The 25,569-nt window shown below is 36.5% G+C and overlaps 1 protein-coding gene across 1 annotated transcript in view; it reads left to right on the plus strand.

The window, feature by feature from the left end:
• Positions 1-25,569, plus strand: part of Cobll1 (cordon-bleu WH2 repeat protein like 1) — a 126,861-nt gene that overhangs the window by 36,127 nt on the left and 65,165 nt on the right. Inside the window, exon 4 of the mRNA XM_090342483.1 lies at positions 21,393-21,572. Coding sequence (XP_090198609.1) covers positions 21,393-21,572 — 180 coding nt within the window. The remainder of the gene's footprint in view (positions 1-21,392; positions 21,573-25,569) is intronic.

Below are 25,569 nucleotides of genomic sequence, written 5' to 3' on the forward strand. Positions count from 1 at the left end.
CAAACTGGGCTACATGATAAAATCTTCTATCAAAGGAAAAATAAAACAGCAGATGTTACTTTTGGTACAGAAAAATTAGCAATTTAAGGAAATTTTAATTAATATTGAATTAATTGAATAAGAGGGTCAACTATGCTTTTGCTTTATGAGAAAAATATTATCAAGAAAGTACCCTCTCCTGATAACTCCAAAATCTCAGAGATCAAACATCAGCTTGACATAATTCATTATTCAACCTTTAAATCATTATATTATAGTTTTCATCATAACTTGAAGACATATAGAGGAAGGTAGAAAGTTTGAGTTTGCACAGTAAGCACATTTCTTTTTCTTTTCTTTTGTTTTTGGTGGTGGTGGGGCTTGAACTCTGGTCTTGGCCATTGTTCCTGAGCTCTTCATATCAAAGCTACCACTCTACCCCCTGAGCAACAGCCCCACTTCCCATTTTCTAGTGGTGAATTGTAGATAAGTGTCTCATGGACTTTAGTGCTGGGATCCTCAGATCTCTGCCTCCTGAGTAGCTAGGACTACGGGCATCAACTACTGTGCCTGGCATCAGTAAGGACATTTCTACAAAGGATTTGCCAGGACATTCCATGAAATAAAAAGTCATCCTCTTGACTGTAGTTGTAGAATTGTCTCTCTTGTTACCTAACTATGATTATTGCTGAATTCAGTTGTTTAGTTAGCAGAAAATGACTTCTAGATTGTATTAATTAATCAGAGGAAAACTGTTATACTTAAGATTCTATAGTTTTCAAGTGGCATAACCAGGTATCAAACTTGGTTTCATACAGCACAGTAATTGTCAATCCATACTTGTCCTAGCTGAACGGTGGTGGCCCATGCCTGTAATCCTAGCTACTCAGGAGGCCAAGATCTGAGTATAATGGTTCAAAGCTAGGACCCTTACTGTCAGTGGTTCTATAGCTCAAGTGGCTGAGTGAGAAACCTAAGGGACAGTGACAAGGCCCTTAGTTGAAACCCCAGTACCAGCAATGGGAATAAAAAGTACGTTTCCGGGGTGGGGGGAGGGTAGTGGGTACCAAGACATGTGAAAGGGTATCAATGTATGTGAATTAATGCACCTTCTATCTGGCAAATATCATGTAACCCTTTTATTAATTACAATAAAAATATATTTTAAAAAAGTACGTTTCCTAAACTCCTGAAATATGCATATTCTGTAAGTAAATTCCTACCGATTTTATTAACCTTTTATCTCATTTATGCTCTGATGACTACAAGATAAGAGAGGCTTACAACCCTCTGAACTAGTCCTAGGTGTGTAACTTCTTGGTTGGCCATTCATTCTGAGCACTGCTCAAACCAGCTGATATCTTAATGTCTTCCTGTGTGTCTGGGGGAGTGGGAGGTAAAGGTCAGAATTTGTGGATTCCTGCATGGAATAGTTATTTTTTTCTCTGTTATTACTTCTCAACACTATAATAAACATTCCTTATGAGGATAAACTTTTTTTTTTCTTCCTACCATTTCTGGGGCTTAAACTCAGGGCCTGGTCTCTTTAAGCCTCTTTGTGCTGATAGCTAGCATTCTACCACTTGAGCCACAGTGTTATTTCTGGCTTTTTCTGAGTAGTTTATTGAAGATAAGAGTCTCATGGACTTTCCAGGCAAGGCTGGTTTGGAACCATAATCCTCAGATCCTCCTGTGTAGTTAGGATTACAGGCATGAGGCAATGGTGCCCGGCTAGGATATAGGTTTTTAATGTCCATTTTATTCTGAACATTAAAAACAATAACCTTATCTCACCATGGCTGTTGATTAAAATAAGTAAGGATACTAATATGGCAAAAGCAAGCTCAGACTTTGACATATTCTTTATGAAAGTGACATAGGTAAGTTTTCCTCCATAGTTAAAGACACAGAGCCTATCTGTATGTAATTCTGTGCTGTAGAGTCACAAACCAAAATCTGGTCCTTTTGCTTAGCTCTTCTAAAAAGATAATAGGAAGCCCAAACTCAAAGATCTAGAAACAAATATTGAGCAAACAATAAAACACAGTATGTACACAAATCCTATAGCAAACATATGTGTTAATGATAAAATAAAGCCTTACCTGATGATTTATTACTGACATTACGTAAGACATGTAACATCTATTTTCTGTCCCTGATATGCGGGCTACAGATAGGTAAGAAAGATAGGTAGGTAGGTAGATAGATAGATAGATAGATAGATAGATAGATAGATAGATAGATAGATAGATTACTTAACACAAAAGTAAATCAAGAGAAAACACTTTTTGCAACCCAAGTAAAAGTATAGGAAGTTGTGTCATTTAACTATTGGAATGATTTGGAGACCAAATAAGACATGAATTCTCACTCATTTCTTGTGTAATGAGTGATGAGAATATCAACTTAATAGAGGAGACTGGGAGAGTTTGAAGAATGTAATGTTCTTTGTCTTTCTCATCAATTTTATATAAAACTAAAATTTCCCTAAAATGGTTTATTAATTAAAAACTAATATAAAAGACAATCTGCCTTTTCCCCCTCTTCACTACCTTTGACCATGTCCTGTCCTTTCTGACCAGTAGAATCGGCAAAGAAAACAATGGACGAAAATTGAGTGGCAAAAGAAAGAAAATAGTACAACTTTCACTACCATGTAATCTTGAGTGGAAGTGAAGTTCTATTGACATTTGAAATGGAGGCAGGCTCCTGGACATCATTCAGAGTGTGGGTCAGAGTCCAAGTTTGCTAGTTAAGCCTTGGAGAATGAAAAGAGAGTGTGATTGCCCTGTACTGTGGGCTACCCTGCTAGCTTCACAAAGTAATTGTCTCAGCATATATCCTCTTACTAGTTTCATGAATTTACTGTTTTTCCATATCACTTTACTTATTAAATTAATTCAGCTAATTAAGTTAATCTGCCTGATGGTAAACTATACATATATACCAATGAGGTCCATATTGAGTTCAGTGAAAATAAGCACATGAATGAACTCCAAATTACTACTTTGGCACAAGCTTTTTGCAAGAAACAGGACCCCTAAAAGTAAAATGGTCAGACTATTTCAAAAAACATATATTTCAATAAGTTGTACAAAAAGGAGTTTCATTTCCGTAATTCAGATTATGAATACAGTGCATCCTGATCATTCCCTCCCATTTTCCCCCATCCCATCCATATGCTCAAGTTCTATAAATTTTTACTTTTTTAAGGTGTCCATGAATTTTAAGATGCCCATGAATACATCAGGGCACATAATTTATGAGTTTACTGAGTCACTTTTTAGACTTGACTGATAAATTCGTGCAGTCATATAAGTTTGGACATTGCCAGTTTGAATTACTCCCAACAGTTTCCCAGCTAGTTTTCCTGCCTGTGCACTTGTTGTTAAAGCCCTTTATGTACTTGTATTCTGTCCCAGAGCCGACACCCCAACAATAATGGTTAAGCAATAGCAGACAGAACAATATACTATGAAAAGACACCTCTCACCAAGTCAGAAGTAACAAAGGCTTTCAGGTGGAAGTAACAGCTCACTATACCTAAAGAATGCAAATGATAAGAGTCTAATGAAGAGACAGAAAACAGTCTTTTAGTCACAGGAAAGAGAGAAAGGTCTTTTAAGGACAGCGATAGCACAAGGCAAAGCCAGAAAGGAAGGTCATACACACTCTTTCTGTGGTATCTCATAATACCAACATTAGGACTTAGCATAAACAGTAAAAAGAAAGAAAATATTTAAAATGAGAAAGTGATAGAACCAGAGAAGCACCTTAACTGTCCCCATGTGTGTGCAGTGTACATTTATGATTAAATTAGCGCCATGATTATTTTAGGAAAGTGATAGGTAGTAGAGAACCTTGTTTAGTGTCGATGGAAAAATAATATTATGTCTTTATGTTAGATAATGATTATTAGCAATGCCACTTTTGTTTGCTGAGCTATTTATGATTCTTTTAACCCTTTAAAAAGATATATGGCATTACTAACAGAACATTTACTGACAGGGAAGAATGCAATAGCTTAAATTTAAAATGTATAATGTAAAAGTTACTTTTCTAACTTCTTCCAAAGTTATGGATCTTACTTTGTTTTTGACCAAGCTTACTATCCATGAGACTGCTAAATCTTTAGATTGTGGTAATTTTTCCCTCTTATTTTAAGAAGACGATTTGTAATCTTAATTTAAATAGCAATTTTTAGCTTTGAGAAGTGGGACTTGAACTCGGTGCTTGGGCACTGTCCCTGAATGCTTCAGCCCAAGGCTACTACCCCACCCTTGAACCACAGCACCACTTATGGTTTTCTAGTGATTAATTGGAGATAAGAGACTCACGGGCTTTGTAGTGCCCAGGCTGGCTTTGAACCGCTATTCTCAAATCCGAGCCTCCTGAGTAGCTAGGATTTCAGGTATGTGCCCGGCTACAATTTTAATTTTTTTACAAATCACATCCAATGAAAACTAAAGCCTTCACCTTACGTAAAGGCCCAAATCCTTCTTCAGGATCTGTCCTGTGAAAAGAGCTGCTCCCACAAAGAGGTTGTGGCTGGAACCAGAGAAGTCCCTAGTCTAGGCTAGACAACTGGGCAGAAACAGACCCTGGGACCACAGCCAGAGCACAGCATGTGTTCTCAATGGTGTGTCTGGCTCATTTCCAGCTTTTAGGAAGTCTAAGAACAGTTCCCAAATTGGGTTTGAATGCACCAGTAGGCAACACCTACTCATGCCCTACTTCCGCTTCATGTTTTCATGGCTTTTTAAATACAATGTTCATAGAGTTCCCTGCTTAAGGTTTTCTGCTTGTTAGACAGAGCAAAGACTGAGTTTTCTGACGATAGAGCATTGAGGGGCCACAGAGACCCCCCCCCCCACCTTCCTTCCTTTTTCTTCCTGAGGTCCTATTTCAGCTTCTCTCATCTTTGGATGAACTCATACCATCTCCCTCAACTATCAGCCATCTTAGGAAGTATTTGCCCCCTTGATTTTAGGCATCCCCCTACTCAAAATACAGTGGCAACAATTTTAGCATTTGATTCCTAAAAGTGCAATCAATACAAAGATCTTGTGTCTGAGTTTAAAGTCTTGGGCTTTTCTGGCTATACCTGTTTATTTGGAGAGGTCATGTTTTCTTTTCCCTAAATCTCTTAGTCTTTCCAGAAGTCCCTGAAAAATCTGCTTCTGCATTGTCTTTTCTTATCAACTGCCCCTTCCCTACCGGGGACAGCCAGTCCTTGAGTGATCTCTTCAGTGTGAGGTCCAACTTTCTGAAGAAACCACATCAATTGCTTTACTGAATATTACATATTTTGGGTTTTTTACAAGGAGTTTCCTTGAGATATTTTTGCTTTTCTTAAATCCTTATATAGAAAGGATCTATATTCAAGTTGATTTAGTTTTGACTAGGTGGTGGCATTTATGTCACCATTGGTAGGCCCAGTGTTAAGAGGAACCACCCTTCATGGGATGTCCTCTTAGGAATGATTGGTCTTGATTTTAAGGCAGACAAACTTCTGTTTTTAATGTTTGGTGTCACTACATATTAAAAAAAATAACAACAAACATTTCATATGGTTTAAAAGAAAAACTTCACATTTCCTATAAATTTATATATTCCTTTGAAATAACATTTTATGTACCTAGGTAGTAGTGGGCTTTAAACTCAGGGCTTTATTCTTGGTAGGGCTGTGTTCTACCATTTGAGCAACACCACTAGCCTTTCCAGCTTTAGACAGGGGCTTTCCTTTTTTTTTCCCAGGCCATCTTCAGATACCATCCTCTCCTCTCTCTCTATGCCTACCACCATGTCCAACTCATTTGCTGCGTCGGGATCTGTCTTTTTGTCTGTCCTGATCTTGAACCATATTCTCCCAGTCTCCACCTCCTAAGTAACTAGGATTAGAGGCATGAGTCACTATGCCTAGCTTTTAAGATGTGTTCATGTGTTCCCTTTTAAAATTGTCATTATTTGCTTGGCAGGGCTTTCTCTTAAGTTTAGGCACGTATTGTTCCTAGCTTTTTAATGTGTATTTGTTTATCTCAAGAAAATAGTAAAAAAAATTTAAGTATTGTAGATGTTCTATATGATTTTTTTTAAATAAGCATTACAACAATTTAAAGCCCATATGGGACTGTGATGCAGATACTACTTATACTTTTGAAGAGAATGTTACTGGTCAGTGGAAATCAGCCAGTCTAGCTATTTGGGCGGTAAGAAAGGTCAGAAAACATTTGTAGTAATAGGCTTAATACAATATAATACATACATGGAAATGATATGGAAACTAATGTCACTCAGTTCTTCTTGACTTATTAAGCTTTGAGGAAATTATTATATATATGCACACATACATATATATGTTTATCAAAGCAAAAATGTATTATTTTGTCCTGTAATACCTCTCTTTTCTCACTGTCTTCATATATAAACATATTTCTCTTCTGTGTAGAAGTTTTAGTGTATGTCTTTTAGCCTTCTGGATTGCTTTTTAAATTAATTTTAAAGAATCTCCTTTTAGAATTTTTATTAGAAATAAGTGACTTTAAAGAGGCATTTTGGGTAAGGTAGTTTTCTATTAAAGATAAGCATATTTGATTACTTGAGGTGTAGAATCTACTTTCCCTAGATGCAGAGATGAGAAGAATCTGTGAAGGAAATGAGCTAAGTGAAAACTGGCTACTGTGATAAGTATTTCTCACAATTGAATGTTGTTTTCATTGGTTCCTGCTGCTGGCATTGATTTAAAAGGTTTAAAAATTCATATTCATTTCTAACAATACTAAACCTCAAACACTAGTACTTGTTGGGTGGGGAAGGGATTTGTAAGCTTAACAATGTCTTTTGCTTCTGAATACAAATGGTGTTGACTTAAGAGGAAAACACCGGGGCATCCAGAGTCTGAAGACAAAGGGTGGCGGTGGGGCTGGACAGATGGCCTTGTCATTCCTGGAGTGTCTAATATTTGTGTTGTATGCACAGAGCCCAGGTTAGTTTTGTTCTTTTTTCTTCCATCCCTTCTTACTGCATAGTTCAGAAGTGTGCACTTGGCTTACCAGTGGAATCTACCAAATGGCATGAAATTGCCGGACCATCTTGTGCCTAGTGAAGGGTCATTGACATGTCAGAATCTTAAATATGGTATGAACAAATCCTTCAGGGGTGTGTTTACATTTCTCCTCACCTGATTTTTGTGACATCCCGTGTCCTCTTGCAATAATACAAAGGTAGTGAATTTGTAGGTGTAGGAAAATATTTTTCCTAGGAATAGCATGTCTCTCTTACTCAAGGTTATTCTCTTCAAAAATGATGCATAAGTTTTAAACAAATACAGTTTTACATCTATAAAGTGACTTACAGTTCATATAATTCAAGCCAAACTTTGTAATAACACTAGGAATAATAAAACAATAAAAATAGATTCTATGGTCACCAGGAAACATATAGATGAGACATCTATGGATCACCCTTTCCCCCTTAGGTTTTCAGGTTTGAGTTTTTCACTCTGTTTTTTCATTGTTTTCAGTGTTTTTCACTGCTAAGAAGTTATATAATTCTTGGCTTATTAACAAAGAAAGCTCTGTATTATTTTCTGCAAATTCATGCTAGATTATTTAAGGATATATGATCTTGTTCTTATAAATGGAAATCCATATGATTAGGGGAGGAGTTCCTAATTAAAATTAGGCAAGCACTCTACCATGAGGCCAAACTCCCAATCCTAAGTCCTCTTTATTTTAAATGTTTTTTTTTCTCTTTTTTTTTTTTCAGGAGAAACCTAAAACTTACCATTAAAAGAGTTTATAAACTGCTGTCATGTAGCAGAGGTGTGTTTCAGTGAAAAGAAATTCATTTATTTTACAATTTAAATAATGTGAAATTCTTCCAAGAAGGAGATAATAAGTTGGATGCTCCAGTTATATAAATTCCATATTTTATTGGCAGGTCTGATCCGTTAGGATAAAATTAACTGTTTCTGCACCTTGCTAGGAAGAAGATAAACTTACGGATTTTTTTTCCTTTCACTGTTCTTAGTGATCCCCAGTTGGATGTGGAATGAAATTTGGGGGTAGGAATGTTTGAGTGGGAATCTGGGGTGTGTCAACCAATGGAATGTCTACTGCAAGGAGGGTGTCCTGGACATAGTGAGCCAGAGAAAGGAATTAATCCCTGGATGAAGTTGAGTAGGTCACTTAATCTTCCAAAGAATTTATTTTAGTCTAAGTGAATTTGAGGAACAATGTCTGTAGGGAGAATTATGCTCAAAAGTGTTCTCTCTCAATGCAAAATATAAATAATGTTATTATAAATGTTTAATGCTAGAAGTGTCTATTGAGCCAAAACAAAACAAAAATAAAACACTTTAAAATGACCTGAAAGAGCAAAGGATTTTTTTTTCTTTATGAAATTTAAAGGTATTTTACATTCATAGTTCAATATAAATACTATATGATTGGCACTGGTCAATTTGAAAGTTGAGGAAAGAGAGAAGTTTTATTAGTTTGTTCAAGGTTACATAGTAATAGAATCCCTAGTGTTTTCTTGTCTTGTTTTGTTTGTTTTGGCAATGCTGGAATTTGATTTCAAGATCCTGAGCTTGTAAGGCAAATGCTGTAGGACCACGTCACACTTTCAGCCTCTAGTACTGCTTTTTGCTTTTACTTGTTACTTTTGAGGTATCTCCTTGTCTCCCTGTTTGCATGTCCCACACACAGTCTGCCTATTTCATGCTTCTCCTTTTCTGTATAATCAGTGTGCTACTGCATTGTATCCAGCTCCCTCACTGAAGTCACACAGGTTTTTTGTTTGTTTGGTTTTTTTTTTTGGCCTTGGTTCTTCTGGGAGCTCAGTCCACCAAGCCTCACTTCTCATATAGTTTAGATGTGTGGCACCATGCCCAGTTTTATACATAAAGGAGTTTAATAAAATAAATGTGATGCTTATAAAAGAGTTGGTAATTTGGGACAATAGGGCCTTCACATCTGTTGTTGTCTCATGTCTAACCAGCCAGAATGTGCTACCTCTGTTACTATCAGAGGCAGGAGAATCTACTTCCAGAATGTAGTTATGACACAGGAATCACAAAGACAGCATCATAAATGGTGGCTTGGAAGCCATCTTGTGTATGTGCCAATGTTGAATGCATCTCTGGAAAACAACACAAAGTAGCACAGGCTTTGCTTTTACAATCGTTTGATTAGCAATGAGCAACAGAATAGCAGCAAAGGCCAGGGATGCTGCTGAGCTCACTTCCTTCCTCATCTCCTGCCTGTATATCTAATTAGCAGAGCCCTAAGGTGCAGGAGAGCCTAGGAAGAGAAGTGCTTAAGGCTTTGGCCTCTGTCATTTATGAAAGCACACAGGAAGAAAGTTGGTAAAGCCACATCACTAAACAATCATAGCTGTGGGATAACACTTTGCTTTGTTTCCATGACCACATTTCCAGGCCTATCGTCACACCTAGCCCTTATTAAAATGTCAACTTTTCTTGGCTTTTATGAGAGTCCCTCCCCCCACCCACAGTTGCTTCTCTAAATAAGTAGAAAGATATGTAAGTGGTAGGATTTTTTTTTTTTGTAATTAGTGCCAGTTGATAATTTTGCAGTAAAAAACTGAAACTAAATGTTTGATGAATGTATGCAGTTAGAGTCTGCTAGTACTAGGACTTGAACACAGGGCCTGGGCACTGTCACTGCACTTTTTGGTTCAAGGCTGACAGTCTATTTTTTTTTTCTTTGATGATTACAGGAAGATAAAAGTTTTCACGATCCTAAGATCTCAGCCTTCTGAGTACCCAGCTAAACTTTTGTGAGAAGTTGTGTTTTGCAGCAAGAAGAGCAAGGTTTGAGAACTCTTCATACAATCATCACAGCAGAAATGCTAGAAAAAGAAAATATATAACTTTAGGACTGTTGAGTCCATGATATCTCTAAGAAAATATTTGACAGAATACTTCTTCAAAGTTCAGTTCAGAGAATGAAATCCGTGTATATTCACAACATGTTTTTCCCATGCAAAAACAATCTAGATGTGGGTTCTGCTTGGGATTAAGTGCCTTAAACTATTCAAGGTTTCATCAGCTTCTACAGCAAGGTAGAGAGCCCTGGAAAGCCTTCCCTTCAGTAGGAGAGACTCTTATGTAAGTAAGGCTTGTACTTGGGGAGTTCTTTGTGTAGTCTTTTCATTTTCTTATCTTCTTAAAGGCTTTTCTGTTTGTTTGGCAAATGGAACAATTGAATGAGACTCTTTGTTCCTGTGTAACTACAATGGACATTTATGTTGCAATTTTTTTCATGATGGTTACATGTTTATCTCTTTCATCTGTTTATTCTCTTACATTTGAGAAAAAGTAAAAGAAGGCGATAAGAGAGAGACAGAGAGAGGCAGAGAGAAAGAGAGAGAGAGAGAGAGAGGGAGAGGGAGAGGGAGAGGGAGAGGGAGAGGGAGAGGGAGAGAGGGAGAGAGGGAATGAATCAACACTCAAATAATAGTAAGCTAAAAAATAGCTGGCTGTTTTGGAAGCATTCACAAGTATGTGACCTGTCCAGCATGTGTAGAACAATCCAAGTTAAGGGTAGGCAAGTAAATAATGCCTTGGTTGAAGATTATCTGGTCATGCTTATTACAACCACCCTCCCGCTCTCATTTTGGTACTGGAATCTGAACTTAGGACTCAGGACCTAGCTCTTGCTAGGCAGGCATTCCATCACTGACCCTCACATTTTGTACTTTTCTGTTTTGGTTACATTTCAGGTAGGGTTTTCGTGTGTGTGTGTGTGTGTGTGTGTGTGTGTGTGTGTGTGTGTGTGCGCGCGCGCGTGTTTCCTATCCTGTTATCCTGTACAATGCCAGAACTGCAATATGTGTGTACAAAGTTTGCTTGTTCCCATAGCAACTAACAGTAGTCATGGACCTCCTACTCACATGAAATGTTTGCTGTAACTTCCTGTGTTGACTCCCCATAGTCATCGTCCTGGCTTATCATGAAAGGTTTTATCTATTGTTTTTCTCAAAAAAGGAAAAGAAAAGAATAAAAACCTGAAATCACTGTTCAACTCTATGGTTCTATAAAAGTTTCTTATGAATGTCCACTGTACCTTTCTTTGATACTGTCTTCTGGCTAAGGCAATATAAACTGCATAATTTATAAAGATCAGAGCCAAGATGAAGGTGACAGAATTTGGCTGTCTTCTCACAGGGTAGAAGGAGAACAGGAACAGAACTCATGGACTTAAGCTCTTTTTGTCATAGGCTTTATCCTATATAATTTCCAGTAGGTCCTACCTTCTAACACCATACTTTGAGGATTATATTTCAATGCATACATTTTGAAGGAAACATTCAAGCCATAGTCCTATGAAAAGTCTATCATATATGTATATGCATAAATACATTATATATATTCCTAACAAGGATTTATTGAGTGCCTTATGTGCTGAGAACTGTGAAGTTATGACTCTTTTAAAGAACTAATATCTTTTTGACAACAACAATGTGAATGTGAATGTTAGAGCTAGTGGTTATAAACACTGAAACTTCTCCTCACCATTACATGAGGAGAAAAAAGGAAGCCTGAGATGACAATTATAGTCCAATTGTGTCTGGTACTTCTGCCTGGGCACCTTCTCATGAAGTGGTTCAGGAACTTCAGAAAGGGTTGAGAACATCAGAGTTGTAACTTTACTGTCATCTCTTGCTTACAGTATTAAAATGTCTGAAGGCCTTACCACTGTTACTGGATGGAAGATATTTGCTCATTTACATTTTTTATGTCAGTCCTGGGGCTTGAACTCAGGGCCTATGCATTGTCCTTGAGCTTTCTCAAGGCTAGTGCTCTACCACTTGAGTAACAGTCCCACTTCTGGCTATTTCTGTGATTGTGGTACGACTTCTGGCTCTTTCTGTGTATGTGGTAACCAGGGAATCAAACCAAGGCTTTGTGCATGCTAGGCAATTATTCTACCACTAGACCAAATTCCTGGCCTTCACTTCACAAATATACAGGCAAAGTCCTGACTTTCTAAAAGGCTAGAGGAATTTCAGCATTTATTATTACTATGGAATTCCAAAACCAATTTAGTCATTATAATCAAATATGAATGTGTAAATTTCCATGTATACACATATGTGAGCATGCATTTTATATGTACATTATATATATGCATATAAGTATATATGTACATATAATATATGCACATATATATAAAATGAAAATATTGGAAGGTTTTATGTTCTACCTATTGATACTATATGGTTATATATTAAATATAACCATTTCAGTTTTTCAGGAGATTAAAAATATACTTATGATTGATTCTTTTTAACATTTCAAACATTGAGGTTTTGTATAAAGTCATTTAATATGTAATATGTCAGTGATATTATTTTTTATTCCAGTGTTATGAATCATAAGTTTTGAGGATAGATCTTACTTGTACATAATAACAATGTTCAATGTTTATGTAGGTTTAAAAAATTATAGTAAGCTGCATGTAACATAAAATTCATCATTTTATCCCCTTCAGAGCTTTTGATACTCTGGCTCATGGCAAAGATTCGGTGTCCTGTAACTGTAGGTAACCCCTTTCCAGACCCAAGCTCATTCTGCAGACCCTTTCATCTCCACCTTCCCCAAACAATGATAGCCACTACTCAGCCTTCTCTGCTGTGTGTCATGGCTTCCAAAATAATAAAAAAAAAACAGCTGGTTTTTATCTTTATTGTTCTGTGTATAAAGTTATGCTTTCTTGATCAGTTTATAATTCTTTTTGGTTATTTCAGTTATTTCTCAGTCATTTTTTTTTAACATGTATGGGTTTAGAAGTAAAGGACTAGAAAATTTTAATGTTAAATGCATTAGTAATTAACGGAGTAATTGAAACTTACAAAATTTAAACCAATAATCAATATAAAGGTCAGACATTTTCTTAAGCTTTCCTAATACTGAGAATTAACTACAATCAAGCTACAGGAGTCAAGTTAGCTGTTGTAATTTTTCACACTTGTGTATTTGTAGAGATTTAAAATTAGATGCATAAAGGTAAAACGTAAAAAGACTTGAGGATTAGAAGTGTTGTCCTAAGCAAAAGTGCTTTAAACCTTAGAAATACATCTTTCTTCTCTGTCTCTCTGTCTTTCTGTCTGTCTCTCTGTCTCTCTGTCTCTGTCTCTGTCTCTGTCTCTCTCTGGAGTTGTGCTCACTGATAAGGGTGCCTAAGTGGCCAGGAGCATAGCCTAGTGGTAGAGTGCCTGCTTAGCATGCACAACCCCCCTGGGTTCAATTCCTCTATACCACATACACAGAAAAAGCTGGAAGTGATGCTGTGGCAAAGTGGCAGAGTGCTAGCCTTGAGAAAGCCCAAGGATAGTGTCCAGGCTCTTACTTCAAGCCCCAGGATGATGGCAGAAAACATAAGGGGGGGGGTGTCTACCTAAGTCCCTGGTTCCTCTTTTTTCCTCTGCTTCTGCATCATCTTAGACATATAAAGAAAGGGAAGGGAAGGGAAAACGTATTAAAGTAATTCACATATTGGAATACCTAGCTGTGGGCTTGAGATTAATGAGAACAGATCTCTTTGTGGGTTTCTTTATGCTTTTATTGTTTTATTTTGTTTGGAGTACTTCTCACTGCCAAGCCCCTTGTAAGTAAGCAAGGTGGAACACTTTTGGAATTAAACTTCCCTTTTGGTTTAGTGAATAAGAGAGTGCAGGTTTGATTGTCAGAATGCACTGGTTTCAATCTTTCCTCTAGTTGTCTTTAAGGTCTCCATATACTTAACTTATAGTGCAGTCTCTTCCAAGTAATCAGAGAATCAGACGTTGGGGATATTGTGAGAAACAACAAACAACAGTTCTTAAGGAGCCCTTTAAAAATGCCTATTGTGCCTGAAATACCTAAGATGATGAAAGGCCAAAGCATTCCTTTCTCTAAAATTATAGCAACAATGAAAATGTTATACTAACTCCTTAGTAAAAAAAAAATTACTTTTAGCAACCTTTTGCAAAAGGGTCCCAAAGTCTCTTAAGTATTCACATAAAATAATAGGGGAGGATATATTTTTGTATTACTTTTGGGAGGTGAATGAGAGGCACCTAACACATTCTGGTTACAAAGATGGTAAAATAGCTTAAATCACTCCTAAATAGATCTAAGGTTGTCTCATTGAGATATTTATTGTGATCTGTTGCATTGAATCTTACTTTTCTGCCCTTGAACTTCAAGTAGTGAAAATTTATTTGCAATTAAAATACCACAGTTTTGAAATTCAGAATGTTCAGGAAACCATATTACTCACTGTTGGTGAAATTTAGGAGTGTGTGTGTGTGTGTGTGTGTGTGTGTGTGTGTGTGTGTGTTTAAAATTTCCAGAGAGTAAGGAAACGCCCCAGGAAAATAAGCACAACACCAGCAAGGTATCAAAGGGTGTCTGTTTGACTTTGACTATGTTGAAAACAAATCAGTGACTGGGAATTATATTTTCTTCTTACCCAGAGACCTCACAGGGTGATATATTATGTCTCCATAAAAATACAGCAGCTCCTCTTGCTTGTTGCTTTCACTGCCTTTTGGATTTCTACTTTGCCCATCCAATACTCTGGTGGCACCGCCCATAGCAAACATCATTTAGCTTCTAAATAAGGCACAGAGCTGAAAATACACATGCATGTGTGCGCGCACACACACACATACACACACACACACATACACTCACAAGTGGGGTGTTTGTTAAATAAACAAGAACACTACAGCTCTTGTCTATGTTTTATACTGGTAATAATGTCTACATCTTATACAGTTCATAACCCAGCACCCTGAGAACCAAGGAAATTAAAATTAGGTTTTCAACTAGTGTTTAATTTTTTTTTTCAGTCAGTGTCTTCCTTTGTATCCCACCTTGCCTAGAACTGGAAATTTTTTTGGCCTCCCAAGCACTGAAATTATAGGTATGCATCACCACACCCAGCTTAATTATTCATCATTTTTCAAGAGGAAATCGCATTAAAGTTGGCCTAGAAAAAAAAAACTTTTATGGAAAAAAATCTCAGGACTTTTCCATGATATTGACTAAAAATTCACTTTAAAAATAGCACTTATATTTAAGTTGACCAATAATGTTTACAACTGTAGACTTTTTTCTTTCTTCTTTTCTTTTAATTTTTTGGGATAATGTATAGAGGGGTTACAGTTACATTCATCAGGTAGTAGGTTCATTATTTCTCACACATTGATACCCTTTCTCATGTTTTTGTCCCCATTTCCCTTCCCCACCCCTCCCAATCATCTTGTTTCCCCCTTCCCTTTCCTATTTCAAAAAAACAAAAAAGTATATACAATTATCTGGTGACAAAGACAGATACAGTAACAATATGTGACTAGACATAAAGGCAAAAAAAGAGACGACAAATAACATAGTATATAAGAACCACATCTTCTTGATCCAGTCATCTAATGAGGGGCAGCTTGGTTGATTCCATATCTTTGCTATGGTAAATAGTGCTGCAATGAACATAATTGCCCTAGTGGCTTTGTATGTCCTTGTTTCTGGACATTTGGGTAAATGCCAAGTAGTAGAATTGCTGGGTCATAGGGGGAGATCTGTGTTTAGTCTTTTGAGGAACAACCATATTGCTTTCCATAGTGGTTAAACGAGTTTGCACTCCCACCAACAGTGTAGTAGTGATCCCTCCTGGCCACATCCCCTCCAGCATCTGTTGTTATTAGATTTCTTGATTCTGGCCATTCTAACTGGAGTGAGGTGGAATCTCAAAGTTGTTTTGATTTGCATTTCTTTTATGACCAGAGATGGCGAACATTTCTTCATGTGTCCATAGGCCATTTTTATTTCCTCTTCAGGGACATCTCTCTTTAAGTCTTTGGGTTGGTTGTTTCTTTGAAGATTAGTTTTGGAGAGATTCCATTTTTTGAGCTGTTGATATATTTTAGATATGAGACCCTTGTCTGTTTTATGGCTAGTGAAGATCTTCTCCCATCTGTGGGCTTTGTATTTAACTTGCTAGCTATGTCCTCTGCCATACAGAAGCTCTGTAGTTTAATGCAGTCCCATTTGTCCTTTACTTTGTTGTGTTTCTGTGTCTTTATTAAAAAAGTTTTGACCTGTGCCAAGGAAACCTAGTGTATCTCCTATTCCTTCTTGTAAAGTTTTCAGGGTATCTGCTTTACCTCAAGGTCTTTGATTCAATTTGAATTAATTCTAGTGCAGGGTGACATAGAGGGATCCAAGTTTAGTTTTCTGCAGGTGCTTGACCAATTCTGCCAGCACAACTTGTTGAAGAGGCTGTCTTTCTTCCATTCTATTTTTTTGGCTCCCTTATCAAAGATTAGGTGACAATAGTTTTGCAGGTTGATTTCTGGGTCTTCAGTTCTATTCCATTGGTCCTCAGTCCTGTTCTTGGGCCAGTACCAAGCTGGTTTACTATAGCTCTGTAATAGACCTTTTTCATTAAAGGACAGAATTGTATGGAATTAATTCTTATAAAATGATAACTGCAACAACTTCTTACATTCTTCTTTGGGGTATTAGAATAGTTTCTATATGGTATGGGCATACCAATTGGGCTTAATAGTAACTCAATAAATCCCTTTCATGGGCATTATTTGTTTTTTTTTTTAATAACTAATGCTTTTATTTTTATTTTTATTTTTGCCAGTCCTGGTCCTTGAACTCAGAACCTGAGTACTTTCCTTGGACTTTCTCAAGGCTAGAGCTCTACCACGTGAGCCACAGCACCACTTCCAGGTTTCTTCTCAGTATGTGGCACCAAGGAATTGAACCCCGGTCTTTGTGCATGCTAGGCAAGCACTCTGCCACTAGGCCAAACTCCTGGCCCTCATGGGCATTATTTGATCTACATTTTATATTTGAAGAGCTAAAATAGTGTGAGGACAAAGAAATTTAGCCTAAGTCATACAGGATAGTTTAACTGATCTAATTGTCTCTAGTTTTAATCCTTCAATCAGTTCCTTCCATGTTATCATAGTATTTCTAGATGCAGAAAGATCAATCACTGCCCCATTTTACTGATTATAAATCATCTCTGGAGTTTAAGGTCTGGGATTCTCTGCATGGCTTATGTGACCTCCCTTGCAATTCCCTTTTCTTTGAAGATCTCTTTTTCTGCCTTTGCCTTGGAAATTCTACCCAGGAAGGAGCCAGTCACTCTCCCCATCCTCTGGGTTGCCATTCCTTCTGTGAATTGCACTTGCAACCTTCCATATAGTAATAGCTCCAATATTGTTGATTGGGCCCCCAGCTTTCTTCATGCATCTCAATTTTACTGAACTGTCATAAGTAATTTCAAAGTTTTTCTTTACTATTATACCAATGTCCTTCTTAATACTAAAATCAAGTGTTTAAACATATTTTATATATGTTGCAAATCTGAAAGCATTTATAGCTTTTAAAGGAGACAAAAATACGGAATCCTCCAATTTTATAATTACTTGATGGAGGTGTTTGTTTGTTTGTTTGTTTTTTGAAATTACCACATGAAACACATACTCTTCAGAAAAGGCATGTGTGGAAATGTTATGTGATCATTCCCAGGATGGTTAAGACACATAAATTTCTCCTTTTGAATATTTGTTCGAGGTAGGAAGTGCCTGGCTCTTACACGTAATGATAAACAGTAGTCTTACTGAGCAGGACAGTGGGTCTAGTTTCTCTAAAAGGAAAAAACCAGAGTGGCAAGGCTTCAGAGAGACCTTCTGGCAGAGCTGTGAGTATATATGTATATATATATATTATTTGCAAAATTTTCAGTATAATTTAACATTTCCTAAGCAGCTGCTCTGAAAATAGTATTTTTTTCCTTAAGTTATTATTAGTTATTAAACATAGTGGATTATTTTTTAAAGTTCTTATTTTTACTTGGAAACTGTGAGATTCTAATGCATGTAGTATGAAGCAGTGGATATATTTTTCCTTAGAGCTTCTCAATGTTCAAATTGTAGGTTTTCTTACTCATATAAACCAATGTAAAATCAAGGAAGGACAGTCAATAAAATCAGTGCAGCTTTTATTTTGTTTCTAATAAACCACTAGTAGAAATCTAATTTATCATCAAAATTTATTTCCCATAAAAGTGAGTACATAAGTCTTGCATCTTAAAATTTTGTTCACATACACATCTTCTATGTTTAAATTTCACATGTCAACTCCACAAAAAGTATAATCTTATAAGATATTGATTTGGAAACAATAACATAATAGTAAGTTTCTGTCACTGGTTAATTGCTGTTAAGCTCACATAGTGAGGGTTACCAAGACAAATCATTTGTTCATGTAGGATATGAGGTCAGATGATGGGGACTATAAGTAGGCATTACGCAATAATATCTGTAATAAGGAAGCATGCATCCTATTTACTCCCATTAAGTATATGCTCTTTAAAAAAACAAATAACTGAAAAGTGGACTAAGGAAAATGCAAAGATAAAGAATCGAATTGCTTAACACATTATACATTCAAAATTTATAATATACCTATATTCTAGTATAACTTCAAATGAAATATTTACATTTCTTCCTATTACTTATTAAATCTTGTCAAAAAAGGTAATATTTCATGCAGTGGTATGAGATCTTTGGCTGCGAAAATTTCTGGTTACATACAGTTTAAAAGTTATTTTTCCTGAACTGTTTTGAACTTTTCACAAAACACATGATCTGTTTTTAAAGCTTCACTGTATTGTCAGTTATCTCATAAATATTCCAGTAATGCAGATATAGGTGTAGGTTGGTTGTATAACTTGTTTAGTCTATTGTGCTGCAGATCTACCCACAGTATCATGTCCACCAGGCAAGTGCTCTGAGACTGAGCTTTATCCCTACCTCTGGTGACTTATTTGTTGAAAGTTTTTGCTTTTTTTGAAAATATATATGGAAGTTAAAAGGAGTACTCAAATCTTGTGCAACTGCAATTGTCTTATTTGAGACAAAGCACTTTCTTCTCCTAAACCAAAACTCTAGAAAACAATACTATCACTTTTAAACATCAGCAAGAAAAATAATTGTATTCATATAAAATTCATGTCACATGTTTGTTTTTTTGTTTTGCTTAGAAGTGTTGATTTCTGAGTTTTTGTATTCAGTGGGACAAATGGTTGTTGGTCAATGTAGTTGTTAAGTGTTGTGAAGTGCATAAAAAATCAAAGTTATCTCATCAAATTCATGAACCTAAGTCACAGTACCTCAAAGAGAAATAGAAAGATTAGCTTTCTTTCGTAGATGACATTTGAAAAATATTTTCCAAAGAGAATTGTAGAAAGAGATTAAGAATGACTCTGATAAATTTGGAGGGGAAAATGTGGAAGGTAATCTTTTGTGAAAATATATCTGGTTGTGTGTATGTGTGCATCTACATGCGTATGTGGAAGGGTGTGCGTGCATGTGCTGGGGCTTGAATGAATTCTGGATTCTGTCCCTTTGCTTTCTCTGCTCAAGGCTGGCACTTGAGCCATAATTCTACTTCTGGGTTTTTAGTTGTTAATTAGAGTTAAGAGTCTCTTGTTTTTAAAATTATATCTTATTGTTGGAGTAATGTATAGAGGGGTTGCAGTTACATTTGTCAGGTAGGGGATGCATTACTTCATGTTTTTGTCCCCATTTCCCTTTCCCAACCTCTTCCAATCATCTTGTTTCCCCCTTCCCTTCCCTATTTCAAATAAACAAATAACACATATACAGTATACCAGGTAACAAAGTCAGATACAGTAACCACATGGGATTAACCATAAGGAGAAATAAAGAAAAGAAATAACTGTACATAGTACATTAAGAACAATAATCACAAAGAAAAACCTCTTGTTTCCATACCCTAGAGTTCATTTCCCTTAGCCTCATTCTATGTGACCATGTATATGTAGCTTTTGAGCTATTGTAATCCTCTGCGAGGAGAGTCCTAGGTGCATACTAATTATTACAAATGAGGGAAACCATTGAGCCTATGTTCCTTTTTAGTCTGGCTTACTTCACTTAATATGGTTTTTTTCCAAGTTTTTCCATTTCTTTATGACTGGAACGATGATATTCTTTCTGATGGCAATATAGAACTCCATTGTGTATAAGTACTATGTCTTCTTGATCCATTCATCTACAGAGGGGCATCTGGGTTGGTTCCATATCTTAGCTGTGGTAAATAGTGCTGCAGTGAACATCGTTATACTAGTGGCTTTAGTATGTCCTTGTTTCTGGACATTTGGGTAAATGCCAAGGAGTGGGATTGCTGGGTCACACACTTCCTTACCTGGACTTCCTTCAAACCAAGACATTCAGATATCAGGTTCTGAGTAGCAAGGATTAGAGGAGTGAGCCACAGGCATCTAGATCATCATAGCTTTTATTTGTATTCTCCTTAATGAATGACACCGAACATTACTATTTGTGTTCATTTGAATATCTATTTATATTATTGCCTTACTGTTTAGAGGGTTCTCTGAATGTTATGGATATGTCTTTGTGTATTGGATATGGCTTGTAAATCATTTTTTTTGCAGACCTGGTCTCCAGGTCTCTTTCATGCTCTTAACAGGTTGTCTCTCAGAACAAAACTTAAATCTTTGATGAATTGTGTCTTTGGTGTCATACTTAAGAACCATTTGTTGTATCCTTGGTCCGAAAGACTTTGTCTATCCCTTGATGTTTTCATGTAAATATTTTACAAGAAATACTTTGTAGCCAGGCACCATTGACTCCCACCTATAATCCTAGCAACTCATGAGGCTAAGATCTAAGGATCAAGTTCAAAGCCAGCCTGGACAGGAGACTCTCATCTCCAATAAACTACTCAGAAAAAGCCAGAAGTGGAGCTGTGGATCAAGTGGTCAAGTGCTAGCCTTAGCACAGAGAGACTCTGCTTAGCTGAGTGACCTTAGGTATATCCCTAAACCTGCCCATTCCTTCAGACTTAATTGTGAGGGTGTGTAAGTCTATGTGGGAAGTCTTAGGATAATTCCTTTTTGTTGTGTTGAGACAGTCTCCCTGTGCTGCCCAGGCTGGTCTTTAACTGCTAAGCTTAAGAAATTCTCTTTCCTCAGCCTTTAGTTTGGACTGCTGAGATAGAATTTGAGCATAAAAGATATTTTCCATTTATATACATTAGTGAGCACACTTACTGAACTGGATTTAGGCAAAATAAAGTGTCTTTCTCACACCTCTTTTTGCTATCAAGTTCCATAGGCATAGTGTTCAGATCCAAACCGGGTGCTGATTGGAAAAGGAAGAGAGGATTGTTTCTGTAAACCCACCATCCCCAGGATAGTAAACTAGTGAGCAGTTAACCTTTCTGTGCATTTTTCCCACCTCTGGATGTGAAAGTCCAGATACATTTTTGGAATTTATGATCATATTAGAGTCCATTTTTTAAAATAAATATTTTCTGTGTTTCATTTATACTTTAGGAGAAAACCAAAAGCCAGGGCACCACTTCCTCCTTCTGAGAACAAATGCGTGGATGTCTCTTCAGCTGATGCTCCTGCAGAACCCACCATGGAACAGAATGAAAGCAGCACTGATAAAGACGTTGAACTTCTTGTGGTTCTGCCCGGGGATATTATCAAATCAACAACAGTTCATGGAAGGTAAGCTGGAGTGGCCTGAGTAGCAGCACCTCCTTTCTGGTTCCCACCATTGAAACTCTGTGGCATCTCATGTGATGGGGATTTTTTTTCTTTGACCAAATTCCCTATTCAGTTCATTTATCTATTTTTGTTTTTAGAAAAGCAAATTCTAAATGAGCACAGTTTACTTCCTGCCAATGTTTTTATACCAATACTACACATTTCAACAATCCATTTGAATGATTTAGGATTTGAAATTATTTTATATCCTGTTATTTACTTAATACCTTTCCATGGTCATGGCTTGCAGTAAATTTGAAGGTCAAGGTTACAAAGCCCATGATCTGTCCTTCCCACTTTCCAAATATCCTTCCAACTTCATGCTGCAACTTTGAACTGGAAGAAGTGCACATTTATCTATAAATTAGTACAATTTTTAATTCATTGCTTCAATTTGTTTAAAATGTGGATGAGTTAAGTGGAAATGTAAAGTCAAACTTTAACCCAGCAAAGATTTTGAAGACTGATAGTTTTAAATATCTCTATAAAAGTTTGAGAACTGGAATACAGCCAAAGGTAATTTTCCACTTCATTTTGAAATGGAAAGTTACCTCAATTGTATACTTGATCTTTTTCCACCTTTTACCTTCAACTGCTCACTGTGCATGTTGTAGTAATGGAGCTGTTTTGATCTTAGTATAGTATGTGCATGTCTTAACAGAAGAATGGGTAAGCAAAAAAAGGATTAGATTCTTATATAATCTGATTTGGCTAGAAAATTTTTATTCAAGGTAACCTTAATTTTAAGGCTTACCAAAATCATATGGTACATTAAAACACAAATGAAAATAGACACTTGGTTTGAGTAAATAGTACTCAATAGTGCTACTGTGTGTTAAATTTCCTTTAAGTTTGGGTAAATGTTGCCATGTGTTTGTATTGGAAATAGTTTAAGAGGTAATAGGTTCAATCTGTTTCGGAGATTATGGAACTTGTGAACGTCCATGGAGTCTTCTATAGAGGGGCCTTCACCTGCCTGTTGACTCTTGTGAGTAGGAGAAGCATGTTCAGAGTTAGTGATAATGGCCCTCACCTCCACACACTTGAAATCATGTCATTGTTTTCAGGTTCTAAAATCTATATAGAAATGAGGGTGAGTGAGGGTAATATAGAGTAATTCCCTTTGTTTTCCCAGGATTCAAGAAACAGAATCACTGGGAATACTGACACTTACGTGTAATCCCAGCTACTTGGGCAGATAACTGTTCAAAACAATCTGGGGTAAAACCTTCATGAGACCCTCTCTCAGTGAATTAAAACACACACACACACACACACACACACACACACACACACACACACACACACACACACACACACACACACACACACACACACACACACACACACACAGAGTCAATCCATTTTCCTAGTTCCTCCCTGAAATTATTTTCATCACATTGTGTCCTAGAACGTTGGTCTGGATATATACCAGCCATCACTTTTTGTTGTTGTCCTTTCTGTTTCCTATTAGCCAGCCTTTGATTCATTTAATTTTTAAAATATTAGTGATGTTGATAGCAGAGTTCTCTCTACCCATCACAATAACCTTTAAGTATTTCCATGTGCTGATTATATGGAAACCAACATCCATAAGTCCTGCCTATGGAGAATGATAGGATAGTAGTCCATCATTGAGATTTTTGGTTTAACAACTACTTTCTTCATTCTTTTTTTGACTAAGTCTGTGCTTCACATTCCTTCTTTAATCTGTGATTATCTTTGTGTTTATCTACTTGCTTCTATATTGGCATTTTCTTTACTATATTGTATTCTTTAAATATACCTCATTTCTCATCCATCATTTCTTCCTTTTGTGACCTACTAGTTCCTGTAGATTAAGTTAACATTTTGTTTCTGGGCCAGGTACTATTGTTGAATTGCTTCATTGTTTTATCAATGAAAATATATTATGCCTGAGATTTTAGTATTAAATAACACATCATATGTTACTAGGATTTAATGAAATACTATCAGTGGTTGGTATGTATTGGTTTCCTCTATTTGGTGAGAAGGAGGAGGAAGACGCTGGAGATTGAACATAAGGCCTGGGGAATACGAGGAGACTACCACTGAGCAATGTTTTCACTCTTTTCCTCCGTTCTGTATTGGGTGCTTATTTCTTTCACACTTACTCTCTTGGTGTATGATACATCCACAGACTAATTGATTAACTGAGACCAATTGTCTCAGTTTGTGCCACTAGCTTTGATAAAAGACTACAGGGCAATAACATAGTACATTAAGTACATCAGTCACACAAGATAAACCTTATTTCCATATCATAGCATTCATTACATTTTTGCCCTTATGGTTAATCTCATGTTGTTACTGCATTTGACTTTGTTACCACGTATATTGTATATATGTTTATTTGTTTGCTTGAAATAGGTAAGGGAAGGGGGGAAAACAAGATGACTGGGAGGGGGTGGAAAAAGGAAATGGGGAAAAAATTGAGAAGGGTTATCGATGTGTGAGAAGTAATGCATCTACTACATAATGAATGTAACTGTAACTTCTGTATACATTATCCTGACAATAAAATTAAAAATAAAAGACTACAGGGATAAAAATGACCCAAATGACCAAGGGTAGAGAAAGAAATGTTCTTTTCATCTCCGTAATTAAGTAATCACATTTCTATATCTTAGGCTTGCTCTATAGATACTGCCCTGTTTTCCTTCTCCAACCCCCATATCTGTACTTTGATAAACATTCCTGCCTGGAGAAACTTATCACCTTCCTTTGCTCTAGTCACATTATAAAATTCAAATGATACTTCTTACATAAAGGAAACAACCAGTTCCTCTGGCTTCTAAATTCTTCTGATTTTACCCATTAAAGGTGTCTCCTCCCCTCTGTCCCAGGTAGGGCAATAATTGGGAATGTTCTGGAGAGTTGTTTTTGTTGTTGTTGTTTTGCCAGTCCTGGGACTTGAACTCAGGGCCTGGGCACTGTCCTTGGGCTTTCTCAAGGCTCTACCATATGAGCCACACCACCATGTCTGGTTTTTTTTTTTCGTGTATATTGTATGGAGGAATGGAAACCAGGGCTTCATGTATGCTTGGCATGCACTCAACCAATAGGTCATGCTCCTGGCTAGAGAGTTTTTATGAGAATAGAATTTGTATGCTTTTGTTACAGGGTTTGATCAAGGAACATCGTCTTTCATAGTTTTATCATCCAGTAATAATTTATAGATGTGATTTTTAATAGATGTAATTACATGATCATTTTAATGCTAAGTGTTTATGATTTATTTTATTTTATTTTATTGTTGTCAGGGTAATGTATAGAGGGGTTACAGTTATATTCACCAGGTAGTAGGTGCACTACTTCTCACACATTGATACCCCTTCTCATGTTTTTGTCCCCATTTCCCTCCCTCCACCCCTTCCCAATCATCTTGTTTCCCTCCTTCCCTTTCCTTGTTCAAATAAACAAATAACCATATATACATTATACCAGGTAACAAAGTCAGATACAGAAACAATATGAGACTAACCAAAGGGCAAAAGAAGAGAAGAGTAATTACATAGTACATTAAGAACAACAATCACACAAGATAAAGCTATGATTTAAAGTAATTGTGTGATTCTGCATGTTATTGCCATATGATTTGGGGGATACCTTTGGGAATGTGATTCTAGATATTTTAGGATATCATCGGCATATCATTTTAGATTCTTGGGAGTGTGATTTGGGAAATCCTAAGAGTGTAAGACTGTCCTAATAGTTGCAGCCTCTGATGTTTACAATTGTGTTGCATAGTAGTAACAAGAAATATTGTAATTAAAATTGTATATTTGAAAAATGTTAGCTAAAGACATGTGGGACCTTATTATGACAAAGATAAATATATATAAAAGAAATAAAAATTCTGTGAAGTAATGCTAAAATTTGATGGAATAATAGGGAAGCTGTTTATGCTGTTTATTTGGATGTTTATTATTTTTGT

This window comes from Megascapheus bottae, chromosome 12 (assembly GCF_031878675.1).
Source record: "Megascapheus bottae isolate mThoBot1 chromosome 12, mThoBot2.hap1, whole genome shotgun sequence".
NCBI classification, from domain to species: domain Eukaryota; kingdom Metazoa; phylum Chordata; class Mammalia; order Rodentia; family Geomyidae; genus Megascapheus; species Megascapheus bottae.